The following is a 14,715-nucleotide window of genomic DNA, read 5'->3' on the forward strand; positions in this document are numbered from 1 at the left end:
CGTTAGCTAATAATAACATGCGTATTGCAGTGCTTGCCAATGTTTTTTGATAAGTCGTCAGCAGATGATGATTTTTTACGTAACAAAAGATCGTGCCACAGTAAAGCAGTATTTTCCACCATTTTGCGCCACAAAACATCAATTTTTGGCTAAAGAGGCTTAAAATGCCAGAAACCACGAATTCTTAAATAACCAATCGATTTGTCAGAGTCTAAACCTGCAAACAAGAGGTTTTGGGCTCCCCATCAAAAACAGTGATAACGTGAATACCGCAGTGAGATGCGCGCTTATTCGTAAATCGTTAGCTAATAATAACATGCGTATTGCAGTGCTTGCCAATGTTTTTTGATAAGTCGTCAGCAGATGATGATTTTTTACGTAACAAAAGATCGTGCCACAGTAAAGCAGTATTTTCCACCATTTTGCGCCACAAAACATCAATTTTTGGCTAAAGAGGCTTAAAATGCCAGAAACCACTAATTCTTAAATAACCAATCGATTTGTCAGAGTCTAAACCTGCAAACAAGAGGTTTTGGGCTCCCCATCAAAAACAGTGATAACGTGAATACCGCAGTGAGATGCGCGCTTATTCGTAAATCGTTAGCTAATAATAACATGCGTGTTGCAGTGCTTACCAATGTTTTTGATAAGTCGTCAGCAGATGATGATTTTTTTTACGTAACAAACGACCGTGCCACAGAAAAGTAGTGGTTTCCGCCATTTTGCGCCACAAAACATCAATGTTCACCATCAATCATCAATTTACGAAAACTGAGCTTGCTTGAGTTTTTTTTTTACAGAATTATAATTGTATATTAAAAGTTGTCGATATCATGACTGGTGAAAGACTATTCAGAGATTTATAAATTAGTATTTCATTTTCTGCAGGCTACTCGTGGAATTTTCTGATCCTAAGAGAACACATCATTTTTCTAGATTCATTTTACAGGTACTTTTGTTTTATAGCCACCACACTCAAGATCTTGCATCGACAACAGGAGACAATAACCGGTTTTCATGGTCTTTATACTAGACAATATTAGCTTCGGCTCGGTGGGAAACTACATTGTAGCTGTATTTTAATTAAATATTTAGTTGGTATTTTGGTTAGGTTAGTTTAGGTTACGTATTTAACATAATGCGGTCTGGGCGGCCCCCCTTCCATAATTCTTTGTTGTAGGTTTCATAATTTTGTTTCGAAAGAATCATATTTTGTTTTATTTCTTTAGCATTAACCAAACTTCACTTCTCGACACAACTTGAGTGTGGTGGCTACAAGACAAAAGTAGGCCTACTGTTTTATAGTTTCAGTAGTGCCAATTTCTAGAATTCTGAAGGATATTAGTAAATATCATGATTGAGTTTGTTCAAACTATTTTGCAGATATATCTTGCGTTATCTGCGAAGCAAACATTTTATTCGTTTTAAGTTTCAACTTCGTTCTTTACTTCTGTAATCAACGATATGCGCTATTAACGCCTTCAGCCCTTACTAAATTTTACAGCTAAAAGCCTTGAGCGCTAAAGCGTTAGTATTACACCAGTCCATAGCGTTTCGATTTGCATTAATCAACATTTTATCGCAAAAGCGGAAATTGCGGTTCCTTGTTCAACCGGAACGCATAGCTTTTTGGTAAACAACTACCGGTGATTTCTTTGTTTTGATTTATATCCCACCTCACCTTTGGTTCCAGGCTCTATTCGTCCAAAGAGTTCGGTTATGTCTGCTATTTATCAGCCATACCCTATACAATAAAAAGGTAATTCTAAGCAATACCGGATATCAGTAAAAAAAAGAAGAAAAAAAGCATGCTTTATTGTCCTAGTACTAAATGTTGCAATGCCCATAATGCTTAAGCAACTTGAAACACATTTGAATGATCAGTCACTAAACAAAACAAATTTCACACCATACATTTCAATTTTGGATGACTTACACCTGCCACTAAAAATTGACAATTTTTTGCCACTGAACATTAAATAACATATTTAAGAGGCAAATTTAAAAGTTTAATTTTAGAAAGTTTAATTGAACTTTAGCTGTGGAAAACAAAAAATTTTTTTTTCAGATTAAAAAAAAACTAACTTTAAAATTTTAAACAAATTTCTTCAAAAATCGCTTGACTATATTTCTGTTTGATACGAAATTATTCGTAAAAATCTTAACCACTAAATCAGGGACGTACGCAAGAGCCCCCCCCCCCCCCTAATAAAAATGCTAAACTGTCTTGAATTTCTGGTTACTTCTTATTCAAATTATTTAAAAAAATGAGTTTTTATATCCCCCCCAATTTATTTTATCATTGTCCCCACAAAAAACATTCTTGAATATGTACCATCATAATATGAACGTCCACTAAACAAAATAAACACAATATACACAGTTACTGCTTTTGAATAAAACTTAATAGCACCCTTTTTATTTTTTACTGCGCCAGTAAACGATTGAGAAACATCTGCTAATGGGACACCAACTTTCCGCCAGACAAGTGGTTTTCTGCAGATTCTTCAAAGTCAGACGCTAAGCAAATTGCTATTAAATTGTAATTTCATGCACGTAATATTGATTTCCTAAACAAATTGAAAAGGACAATCTATAAGATATTGGAATTCAAAGAGGCTTAAAACTGAAATAAGACGATAATAGCAATCCACATGCTGACGATCGAGTTTGCTCGAATGTCCCTCCCTCAAGAGTAGAAAGTCAAGATACAATCAGTAGGACATGAGCGGCCCCCAGGACAATTAAATACGACCCTTGACTAGAATTAGAAAAAAAAAATCCTAACACACATCATTTCGCAGAAATGAAAGCTTAAAGACCAATTCACTAGGTTCTGCTTAAAAGCAAGTACGCAAGAATGTGTTTCGGAGGGCCTCAGAATTCAAGGGAAATGCAAGTTGGTCAAAACTCTGAGAAAGGACAAATCATTCAAAATCAGGGAAGAGATCAGAGAAAAGCAAGACATTAGTTTCATGGAATGGAGAGTAAAGGAGGGCAAATGCACCCCTTCTCCTTTATCGCTTACGAGCCAGCCAATTGCATTTTAATATTCTTTGGAGATTTTCAAAAGCTCTTTTCGACAATAAAACACCTAAGGCATTTTTAATTGTTGAATGATTCGCGACTTTCAGGTGAGCGTACACACAAAAAAAACTTCTTTGTAAGCTGATTCCAGATACGTAAACTCTACAAAGTTTAGAGTAACCGAATTTATTAGTATACAAAAACTAATAGCCCAATCTCTCACATTATTAAATTAAAAATAACCATTCTGTCATTAAACTTAAAGCGAACAGGGATTATCCTATATCCATATTAGGGGGGTTAGTAGCCCTCAGGTTTTTGTTCTTTACGCTAAATATATATATATATATATATATATATATATACATATATATGTAAATATATATATATATATATATATATATATATATATATATATATATATATATATATATATATATATATATATATATATATATATATACATATATATATGTACATATATATAATTTCAAGTTCAAAGCGGCATTTCAGCAATGACAGGGGACCTGTTTCTCCCCTAAGCACCCACAATGAATGCTTATTCCAGAAATATTCCTTCAAATGAAGCCATAGATTCAGGATCGGGTTTTTCTGGCTTCAAGTGCCACCCATTCCCATAAAAATATGGAATATTTTTGATCTAATACGTGTCATGCTACTATTGACTGCTGCATTGTTGCTCTAAAAACGGAATTTTGATAACAATAGATATATCAAAAGAATCGAATTCTTATGCTGATTTCAAACATATAAGTTTCATTAAGTTTAATTTTACCTATTAAAGGCTACGAGTCTGAGAAAATTTGTCTGATTTGGAAAAAAGGGGAAAGAACTCCTAAAAGTCATAGAATCTTAATGAAAATCACATCATCATATTCAGCTTATCAGAAAACCCTACTGTAGAGATTTCAAGCTCCTATCTGCAAAAATGTGGAATTTTGTATTTTTTGTCAGAAGAAAGAACACGGATACGTGCTTAATTGTTTTTTGTGTGTGTTTTCCCCAGGGGTGATTCCATCGACCCAGTTGCTCTAGAATATCGAGAGAGGGCTCATTCAAACAGAAATTAAAATTTCTAGTGCGCTCTGCCCGTTTGAATAACCAAAAATATTGGAGGGCGACTAGGCCCCCTCCCCTACCCCTTTTTTCTCAAATTCGTCCGATCAAAACTATGAGATAGCCATTTTATTCAACATAGTTGACAGGCCCAAAAACTATGTCTTCGGAGATAACAGGATCCTCCACAGCCCCTGGGGAAAGGTAGTTAAGTTGTAAAATTTACCCATTGCTTACGTATAGTATGTGTTATTGGGAAGTATGCATACAGTATTCAGGTGGGGGAAGGACAAATTTTCTGCTGGGGGGATTTTAAAAGGGGAAATTTTTCCATAAGGAGGGAAGTTTTCATGGGGTGGGATATGTTTGGGAAGGAGTTAATTTTCCGTAGATGTGGAGGCAGATTTCCTGGTATTATTTAAAAAACAATCATAAATTAAATAAAAACAAAATTTTTCAACTGAAAGTAAGGAGCAACATTGAAACTTAAAACGAACAGAAATTATTGCGTATATGAGGGGGTTGCCTTCTCCTTAATACCTCGCTCTTTACGCTAAAGTTTAAATTTTTTCCCAATTCTTTAAGAACGAATCATTAAACACAAGGTTCGGGAAACACAAGGTTCGTTTAATTAGATTAATAGATAGATAGATAGATAGATCGTGTATTTCAAAAAGCCCAAGAGCCATATACACACAAAAAATATGAAAATAGAAAAATTACAACAGAGCAAATTACAAACACACATTAACATTAATACATAGCGAAAAATACCTTCTGGTAAAATACAAAAAAAAAAAAAAAACTTTAATTCCATATAATTAATAATAATTAATTGTAAAACATTTCCTTCTTTTTAATCCCTTCTCTATGTACGCACCAATACGAAATATTGTGGTTGGATTACTACTTTGTAAGATATTTGGAAGCAGCAAAACAATCCCATGTAAGTAATTTTCCCTTAAATCAGAGAGCACCGGGCACTTTCGGAGAAAATGGTCCAAATCTTCTTTCTCATCCCTACAAAGAGGACACACATACCGACCATCAGGATGTACTATCCCCCTGTCGAACACCATTTGCCTGCTCTGGATCGGAAGGCAATTCACCCTAAGCTGAATCCATCGACATAAAATCATAGCCGGTAAATTGAATTTAAAATAAATTTCCTCTCCAAAACTAGGTTTAACCTGATTATAATGATTCAATGTAGCAGAATTTAAAACCAGCCCTTGCCAATACTGAATTTCTTGACACTCTAAGATAAATCGTACCTGGCTTACTAAATTTGTTGGTAGATCACGGGAACCAAGACCGTCATTCCATAAGTAAGCCATTCCCACACTTTCTAGTAATGAACTAATTTGGGATGGCCACGACCTTTTCGAATCATAGCTCAACATCTGATAATAAGCATCACTTACTAGTCTGTCTTCATTGCACCTAATGATCTTCAACCAAAATCTAAGCATCAAAATAGACCTACGTAGTTTTAACGAAAACAGGCCCATATCAACTTTCAGAACCTGTGAATGAGTTGTCTGATGTAATCCAAATAGTCTTTTATAATACTGGAGCTGGAGGGACTCCAACTTCTGTGCCGCTTTTCCACCCCAAATCTCCGCTCCATACTCTAATACTGGTAAAATTTTTGTATTAAATATTCTTTTGTGCATTTTTAGGTTTTTAATTCCCATTATCGTCGGATTTCTAAAAATTGCAGACATGTCCACTTTACCTCTATTAATTAATTCATCAACATGACTCTTTAAACTTCCATTTTCCGATAAAACAAATCCTAAATATTTTATTCTTTTACTTACTTTAAGTTCCTCATTATTAAATTTAAATTTATAATTATCTTCGCCACTTGTTTTCCTTTTTTTAAAATAACAACTTCACTCTTTTCAACATTCAGCCTTAGTTTTTTCATCTGCAAATAATCATCTATAAGACTCAAAAGCGTCTGCAGATCTTGCGGTGTGCTAGCCACCAAAGCAATATCATCTGCAAATAATAGTAGTGATAGTTTATGGGTCCCTAGACTAACATTCGGAGCCCATCTATTCTCTAGATAATCAACAACATCATTTATAAAAATGTTAAACAATTTAGGAGAAAGAGTGCTGCCTTGTTTTACACCCAGCTTAATATTAAAAAACCTAGAAACCCTGTTACCAACAAACACGATTCCACTCACACAAATATACATACTCACTATCAACCTCACAAACAAATGAGGGAGGCCAATTCTAACCAGGGCATCCTTAAATAGCTGTCTGTCGACACTGTCAAACGCCTTGTGGAGGTCCAGAAATCCCACATAAAGACAAGTTTTTCCCTTTCCGTATTTATCAATTAATGCCTTTAAAATAAATATTGTATCTACCGTCCCGTACCCTGTTCTGAAACCTCCTTGTTCTTCATGTATTATATTATTTTTATATAACCATTTAGAAAGCCTTGTATCTAGTATTTTCTCCATTATCTTACTTAAAGCAGGGACTAGCGCTATTAAACGATTAGATTAATATGAAGCATTTTAAAAGTACTAAAAAACTTTAGCGTGAAGAGTGATGTGTTGAGGATGATGTGTCCTGAAGTATTTTTGAAATCTCTTAAAAAAAATATTCAATTTCTAATTTCAAATATTATATTTAAAACATTTGCCGGAGATAGCCTCCGAGATAGCCGTGAAATAGCACTATTGTATGCTCCGAGCCCATTTCTTCTCACAATTAAATAAAAAAAACAAGTTTTTTAAACTGAAAGTAAGGAGCGACATTAAAACTTATAACAAACAGAAATTATTCCGTATATGAAAGGGGCTGTCCCCTCCTCAACGCCTTGCTCTTTGCACTAAAGTTTTTTATTGTTTTAAAAAATAAATTTGTGAGACAGAGTAAAAATTTAGCGTAAAGAGCGAGGTGTTGAGGAGGGGACAGCCCCTTTCATATTCGAAATAATTTCTGTTCGTTTTTAGTTTTAATGTCGCTCCTTACTTTCAGTTTAAAAAACTTGTTTTTTTTATTTAATTTCTGATCGTTTTATAGTTAATGCAGCTTTTATTTTGGTTCGCCGTCATTGAATAAGTAAAAAAAATTTGCATTAAAATTTTACTTTCTTTTGCTAAATGGCTGTCTCTAAATTTGGTTCTGACGTAATTTACAAATTAACTTACGTAACGAACTTCTATATTCGTATATTTTTCTTCTGACAAAAAATACACAGTTGCAGATTTTTGCAGATATGAGCTTGAAACCTATGTTATAGGGTTTTCTGATACGCTGAATCTGACGGTGTGATTTTCATTAAAATGTTTTCTTTTTTAGGGGATGTTTCGATGTTTCCCCCCCTCTTTAAAAAATCAGGTAAATTTTCTCAGGCTCGTAGCCTTTGATGAGTAATACTAAACTTAACAAAATTCACACATTTGGAATCAGCATTATCCACCTAGTATTTTGACGAATTTATTTAAATAATAGTAGCGGATTCAAGATTGTAGACAACGTTTAAACTGTATAGCTTGTTTTTTTTTATTGTTCTCATTTTATTACGTATGTCATTAATCACAGTATGGGGTTATAAGTTTATTAAGTACCAACCTAGTATAAACAAAATTAAAAAAAATATTTAATTAAAAAAACCCTGAAACACAAAGTCCGTTTAATTAGAATAGATAGCTCTTTTGAAAGCACTAAAAACAAACTATAGCGTAAAGAGCGAAGTATTGACTTGGGGGAGAACCCCCTCATATACGTAATAATTTCTGTTCATTTTAAGTTCTAATGTTGCTTCTTACTTTCAGTTGAAAAAACTTGTTTTTTTTTTATTTAATTTCTGATCGTTTTTTAAATAATGCTTGGAAATCCGGCGCTCCCTTCATAGACTTTTCCATCGCCCTAAACAAACATCCTGCATGGACAGATTCTTCCGAGTCACGCTAGCCTCCAGCCCCCCCCCATCCGAAAAAAATTCTTTCTGAAAATGTCTGTATACTTCCCAATAACCAAAACAATATGTAAGCAATGGGCAAAGTTCATAACTTGCAGCCCTTCCCCTGGGAACTGTGGGGGATTACGTTATCGTAAAAGACATATCTATTAAATTTTCGAATATGCTGAAGAAAATGGCTATCTCAAAATTTTAATTGGGTGACTTTGAGAAAAAAATGAGCGTGGGAGGTGGCCTAGTTGCCCTCCATTTTTTTGGTCACTTAAAAAAGGAATTAAAACTTTTAATTTCCGTTCCAATGAGCCCTCTTACGATATTCTAGGACCACTGGGTCAATACGATTACCCCTGGAAAAAAAAAAATAAAATAAACACGCACCCGTGATCTTTCTTCTGGCAAAAAATGCAAAATTCCACATTTTTGTCGATAGGAGCTTGAAACCTCTACAGTTGGGTTCTCTGATACGCTGAATATGATGGTGTGAATTTCATTAAGGTTCTATTAGGGGGTCTTTTCCCCTTTTTTCGAAATTCAGCCAAATTTTCTCAGGCGCGTAACTTTTGATGGGTAAGGCTAAACTTGATGAAACTTACATATTTGAAATCAGCATTAAAACCTGATTCATTTGATGTATCTATTGGTACCAAAATTTCATTTTTTAGAGTTTCGGTTACCATTGAGCCGGGTCGCTCCTTACTTACAGTTCGTTACCACGAACTGTTTGAAACCTTAAACAACCTTGATTGTAGTGGCCGTACTTTTATTAAATTGACTTCTTTGTAGAATTTCATTAAGGCTGGGGCTCAAATCTTATGAGGCTAGAGCCTATCTATGAATGATGCAATGGATCCATTGCATGTTTGGGGCAATAGCTTTAACCAAAGCTTGAAGTCCAGTGTACCGGCCTTCTAGAGTTCTTTCTCCATCCGTGCACAAAGCAACGCATTTATTCCATCACATATCATACTGTTTAACAATTGTAAATAATATCAAAAATACACTTTCCAATAGCATTGTTGGTCAAAGACTCACAAAAAAAACATTTCTTCTTTTATATCCCTATCATCAATAAATCTAACATAAACCAATAAATAAGATTGCCTATGTTTATCAATCACTTCATCCACTTGAAGGCCAGAAATTTAATTTTTTAGGTTTTAAAATAATTGTTACCGAAATCTCAGAAATATTTTCTCCAATATTCTCCGTACTATACTTTTACTAAAAGTTTATCGCCAAAACGAAAGGGAAATTTAAAAAATATCTTGAAAACCTTTGAAAATGACGGCAGATCTAAATGAAAAGTGCTCCATTAGAATCATCATGGTCAAAACCCCACGTAGGAGACTTACAGTCCCTGTAATGGAAAACACTAACGTGTCTCCTTTTTTCTATCAAGGCTAGCAGGCTACCATGACGTCACAGAAAGATGTTTAATGGCTCGTTTAGAAGGTACTAATCACATCTAAGTGTTTTTTTTTTTTTCTTCTCTTTTTTTTTATAAATTCGTCTCAATAACAATATTTATAAGTGCCATATGTCACCAGAAATGGCACACTGCAAAACGCGAGCTGCGAAATGACAGCTCACCACATATTCCAAAAGAATTTAAGTATAAGATAAAAGACTACATTCATTGGCTTACCTCCACAGAATGGGGAAGATTGTGCATTTATAGTCCCATTTGTTTTTATTACAATGAAAAATTTATGGTAGTCAATTGGGAGGGTGAGAGAAACTTTACCCTCTAAACTCCCGTCATCCAAACGAACATATTCAAGCTGGACCTGCAAAATGGGTGCTGCCAAATGGCAGCTTCTCCCTTATTCAAAAAGAATTTTAATTATAACATAAATGATTTTTTTTAATGACCTCATCTCCACAGAAAGGGAAAGGGTGGATGGGTATCCCGAAGAAAATATTCTGTAAAAATAAACCCCCCTGAAAAACGTGAAAATTATTAAGATAAAATTCATTTCTGCCATTTAGCCCTCCCCGAGAATTTTTTTTCTGGGTAAACCTTCTCAAGGCTGAGTACTTCGTTCTCAAATTGTTCTAAAAAAAAAATCAGGCCTAATATGATTAGCGGGGAATTATCGGTTGCCCTAAACAGCTGGTGATCTAGGTAGAAAAATTAAAAGGCAAGAATGAACAGTTCATGAGAAACACATTGCTCTTTGCTTAGTTTATGTTACTGGATCGACTACGAAATAAAACATGCATATAAAAGCAGAAACATGTGTCTTTCATGTATTGCCACAAATCCTTTTGGGAAAAAGGTTAAATTAACACCCAAAAACTTTATTTTTATTTTACTACGAGAAAAGCACGCAAGTAATGGCGGCCTTCGGGGCAATTGCCATCCCCTGTCCTTATGAAAGAATCCCAAAAATTTTGTAGCTTTTTCTGTTATCATTTCTTGTTTGTTTTTTTTTCCCATGTAGGTTGCCTAACGTTGGCATTAATTTTGGAACTGTGTCCCCCTCCTCATAAAGTTTCACGCTAACCCAAAGCAAACCAGTATAAGTGCCTGGCTTGGATACTTTCTGCTAGTCTAAAATTAAGTGACCTTACCTGGCATGGCAGCAATGAGTATTATGAAGACAATCCAAATGTGAAGAATATTATAAAAACCAGATAAATGCTTTCTTATGGAAGACAGGTGAGTCTGAAGTTTCTGACGATGCAGTGTCTTTAGATTGCCAAAGCTGGTGGCCGAGGCCTCGCTGGGGACCTGGGCCATTGTAAAAGATCTATGGGTCCCATGTTATGACCGCCAACCACAAGGTAGAGTCATCCTGAAAGTATTAAAATGTAAAATGCTAGTTATACTGTCGATCAAACGTCTAGGGCTAAACGGAAAGCAGGTCGTCCACGGTTGGGGTAGGAGGATGCCGTAAAAAAGATTTAAGGGAAATGGGAACTTCCCAAGAGGGTGTAAAGAGGGAGTCTTTGAATATATTGGGATGGAGGCGGAGCGTGCGTAGCTGTGTTTGCCTCATGCGGCTTCGTGCTATGGTGAGTTGTTAGTATTGGTAGTAGCAGTAGATTCTGCCATATTTGAAGGAAAACATTTTGAATCTGAAATAGAATTGGAACATGGCCTTCCTGGATCTCAACTCTCTCCAATGCTATTATCTATAATTTCCAATTGTTTTCAGATCGTCTGTTTTTGACGCTGTTTTAATTGACCCTTCACCCTCTCCACAGTGTGCGCCTTTATGAAGATATTGCAGTCTTACAAAAGTCACAAACCATAGAGAAGAAAAAATTTCAAAGTGAAAATCATAGAAAACCTAGTGATTTTTGCCAGGACAGCCAAAGGCATACCTTGCATACTTCAATCGCATCAAATCAAATGAGCTGCAATACAGACTATTTTAAGTAATTTCCACTTTGAAAGGATTAAAAAAAATCTTAAACAAGAAGCATAACTATGTAGATGGGTTCTTGGATATTATTAAGTATAAAAAAAATCCCTAATTTTCTTGAATGAAGTAAAGAGAACGACTAAAACTTCGACTTGTGGAAAGTACTCGATTTCTATGGTACGATGTCACCTTGCCAGTTATTCTTATACTTTTCCAATACACATCAGTGGAGACGCGAAATTAAAGGACACTCCGGTATAAGATTCAAATTTTCTGATCCTTGAAACACAAGAATAATCAAAACTAACAGTGTAATTTAGTATATTAGAGGTATTGACACGTTAATTATCAGAGTTAGAATATTCTACTTGGTTTCTTGGACAACCTATCAGAGGCAACGCTATAGCATTGCCTTTAGTAAAGGCCATACGGCTCCAATGTTCTATTATTTATTTATTATTATTATTTTTTTTCCCGAGGCACTTCATATGGAAGGGGTCGTCGTAAAAACTTCAAAGGGGGCTCATTCGATTAAAAATCGAGAGTTCTAGTGCCCTTTTTAATGGTCAAAAGTGATTGGAAGGCAACGAACATCTCTTTCATGCCCACCATTTTCCCAAACACATCCAATCAAAATTTTGAGATAGCCCATTTGTTCTACGTAGTTGATTTCCAGATAGAAACTATGTTTTTGAGGAGGACACTCCCCAATAGCCCTCAGGGCAAGGGTTGTAAGTTATGCCCTGGGGTCATATAAGCTTTTTACAGAAAGGTTTGTCGTAAAAACTTCAAAAAGGAATCATTCGATTGGAAATCAAGAGTTCTACTGTCCTTTTTAAGGGTCAAAAGTGATTGAAAGGCAACGAACACCCCTTCCACGCCCACCTTTTCCCCAAACACATCCAATCAAAATTTAGAGATAGCATTTTTTTTAAACATAGTTTAAACTTCAGTAACTTTGGTCTTTGATGATAGCAACCCCCCCCCCCCAACGGCCCTCAGGGCAAGGGTTGTAAGTTATGCCCTGGGGGCATATAAGGTTTTTATAGAAAGCGTTGTCATAGAAACTTCAAAAAGGGCTCATTCGATTGGAAATTTAAAGGGCTAGTGCAGGGACGTACGCAGGGGGGCCTCCGGGCCCGCCCCCCCCCCCCCCGAAACCTCACGATTTTTTTCATTTTCCCATAATTTTCTGATTTTTCTCACAGAATATTGGGTTTGAAGGATTTGCCCCCCTAAACAAATTGGGCCCCCCCGAAACAAATTCCTGCGTACGTGCCTGGGCTAGTGCCGTTTTTAATAGTCAAAAGTAATTAAAAGGCAACTAACACCCCTTCCACGCCCACTCTTTCTCTAAACACATTCAATCAATGTTTATAGATAGCCATTTTTCTCCACGCAGTTGAAAGCTCTGCAAATTATATCTGTGAGCATGATACCCTCCCCCCCCCCCCTCCAAGGTCTTTAGGGCAAGGGTTATAAGTTATGCCCTGGGGGCATATATAGTTCTTATGGAAGGAATGCTTTTATAAACTTCAGAGAGGGCTGATTTGATTATAAATTGAAGGTTCTAGTTGGTTTTTTAAGCGTCAAAAGATATTGGAGGGTAACCAGGCCCCCCCCTCCACGCCCTTTTTTCCCAAATGCATCCGATAAAAATTTTGAGATAGTCATTTTGTTGAAAATAGTTGAAAGATCAGATAACAAAAACTCCGGTGTCGACACAGCCCCCCAGGGCCTGGGAGCAGGCGTTGCAAGTTATGCCCTAGGGGCATAAATGGTTCTTATGGAAGGGATGCTCGTATAAACTACAAAGAGGGCTCATTTGATTGGAAATTGAAAGTTCTAGTTCACTTTTTAAGGGTCAAAAGAGATTGGAGGGTACCTAGCTCCCCTCCCTCCATGCCATTTTTTCTCAAACCCATCTGATAAAAACTTTGAGATAGCCATTTTTTTTTTAAATAGTTCAAAGACCATATAACGAAAACTACGGGGTCGACACAGCCCCCCCGGGCCTGAAGGGAGGCGTTGTAAGTTATGCCCTGGGGGAATATATGGTTCTTATGGAAGAGATGCTCGTAAAAACTTCAGAGAGGGCTAATTAGATTGGAAATTGAAAGTTCTAGTTCATTTTTTGAGAGTCAAAAGAGATTGGCGGGCAACTAGCCCCCCCCCCACCCCTTTTCTCCCGAATTACATTCAATAAAAATGTTGAAATAGCCATTAAGTTAAAAATTCTTCAAAAGTCAGATAAAAAAAATTCAGGTGTCAACACAACTCCCGGGGCCTGGGGGTAGGCGTTGTAAGTTATGGCCTGGGGCCTATTTGGTTCTTATGAAAGGGATACTCGTATAAACTTCAGAGAGAGCTCATTTGATTGGAAATTGAAAGTTCTAGTTCACTTTTTAATAGTCAAGATATATCCGAGGGCAACTAGCCCCCCCCCCCACACCCTTTTTTCCTAAGCCCTTCCAATAAAATTTTTTAAATATCCATTTTATTAAAAATAGTTCAAGGGTCAGATAAGAAAAACTCCTGTGTCGACGCAACTCCCCAGGGCCCGGAGGCAGGCGTTGTAAGTAATGCTCTGGGGGTATATATAGTTCTTATGAAAGGGATGCTCGTATAGACTTCGGAGAGGGCTCATTTGATTGGAAATTGAAAGTTCTCGTTCACTTTTTAAGAGTCAAAAGAGATCGGAGGGCAACTAGCCCCCCCCCCCCTCCACGCCCTAAATGCATAATATAACAATTTTGAGATAGACATTTTGTTAAAAATAGTTCAAAGTTCAGATTAAAAAAACTCCGGTGTCGACACAGCCCCCCAGGGCCCGAGGGTAGGCGTTGTAAGTTATGCGCTAGCTGTATATATGGTTGCTATGGAAGGGATGCTCGTATAAACTTCAGAGAGGGGTCATTTGATTAGAAATGAAATTTATGATTCGCATTTTAAGAATCAAAAGCGATCGAAGGGTGACTAGCCTCCCCTCCCCCGCACTCTATTTATTTTTTGTTCCCAGAGGCGTTTCATAGAGAAGGGGTCGTCGTATAAACTTCAAAGAGGGACATGCCCTTTTTTCCCCAAGCCTATCCGATGAAATTTTTTAAATAGCCATTTCATTAGAAATAATTCAAAGGTCAGATAAGAAAAACTTCTGTGTCGAAGCAACCCCCCATGGCCCGAAGGCGGGCGTTGTAAGTAATGCTCTCGGGGCATATATCGTTTTTATGGAAAGTTGTAATTCACTTTTTAAGAGTAAAAACTGATCAGAGGGCAGCTAGCCTCC

At 36.4% G+C, this 14,715-nt stretch overlaps 1 protein-coding gene across 8 annotated transcripts in view; it reads right to left on the reverse strand.

Moving 5' to 3' along the window:
- LOC148950561 (protein turtle homolog B-like) overlaps window positions 1-14,715 on the reverse strand; it is a 380,785-nt gene that overhangs the window by 329,347 nt on the left and 36,723 nt on the right. For all 8 annotated transcript variants that reach the window (XM_089092492.1, XM_089092489.1, XM_089092493.1 and 5 more), the window contains exon 2: window positions 10,633-10,856. In XM_089092492.1, the coding sequence (XP_088948618.1) occupies window positions 10,633-10,801 (169 nt within the window). In that variant the 5' untranslated portion in view covers window positions 10,802-10,856. The remainder of the gene's footprint in view (window positions 1-10,632; window positions 10,857-14,715) is intronic.

Source organism: Artemia sp. Qi Xiang Cuo, chromosome 7 (genome assembly GCF_049724085.1).
Source record: "Artemia sp. Qi Xiang Cuo chromosome 7, ASM4972408v1, whole genome shotgun sequence".
NCBI classification, from domain to species: domain Eukaryota; kingdom Metazoa; phylum Arthropoda; class Branchiopoda; order Anostraca; family Artemiidae; genus Artemia; species Artemia sp. Qi Xiang Cuo.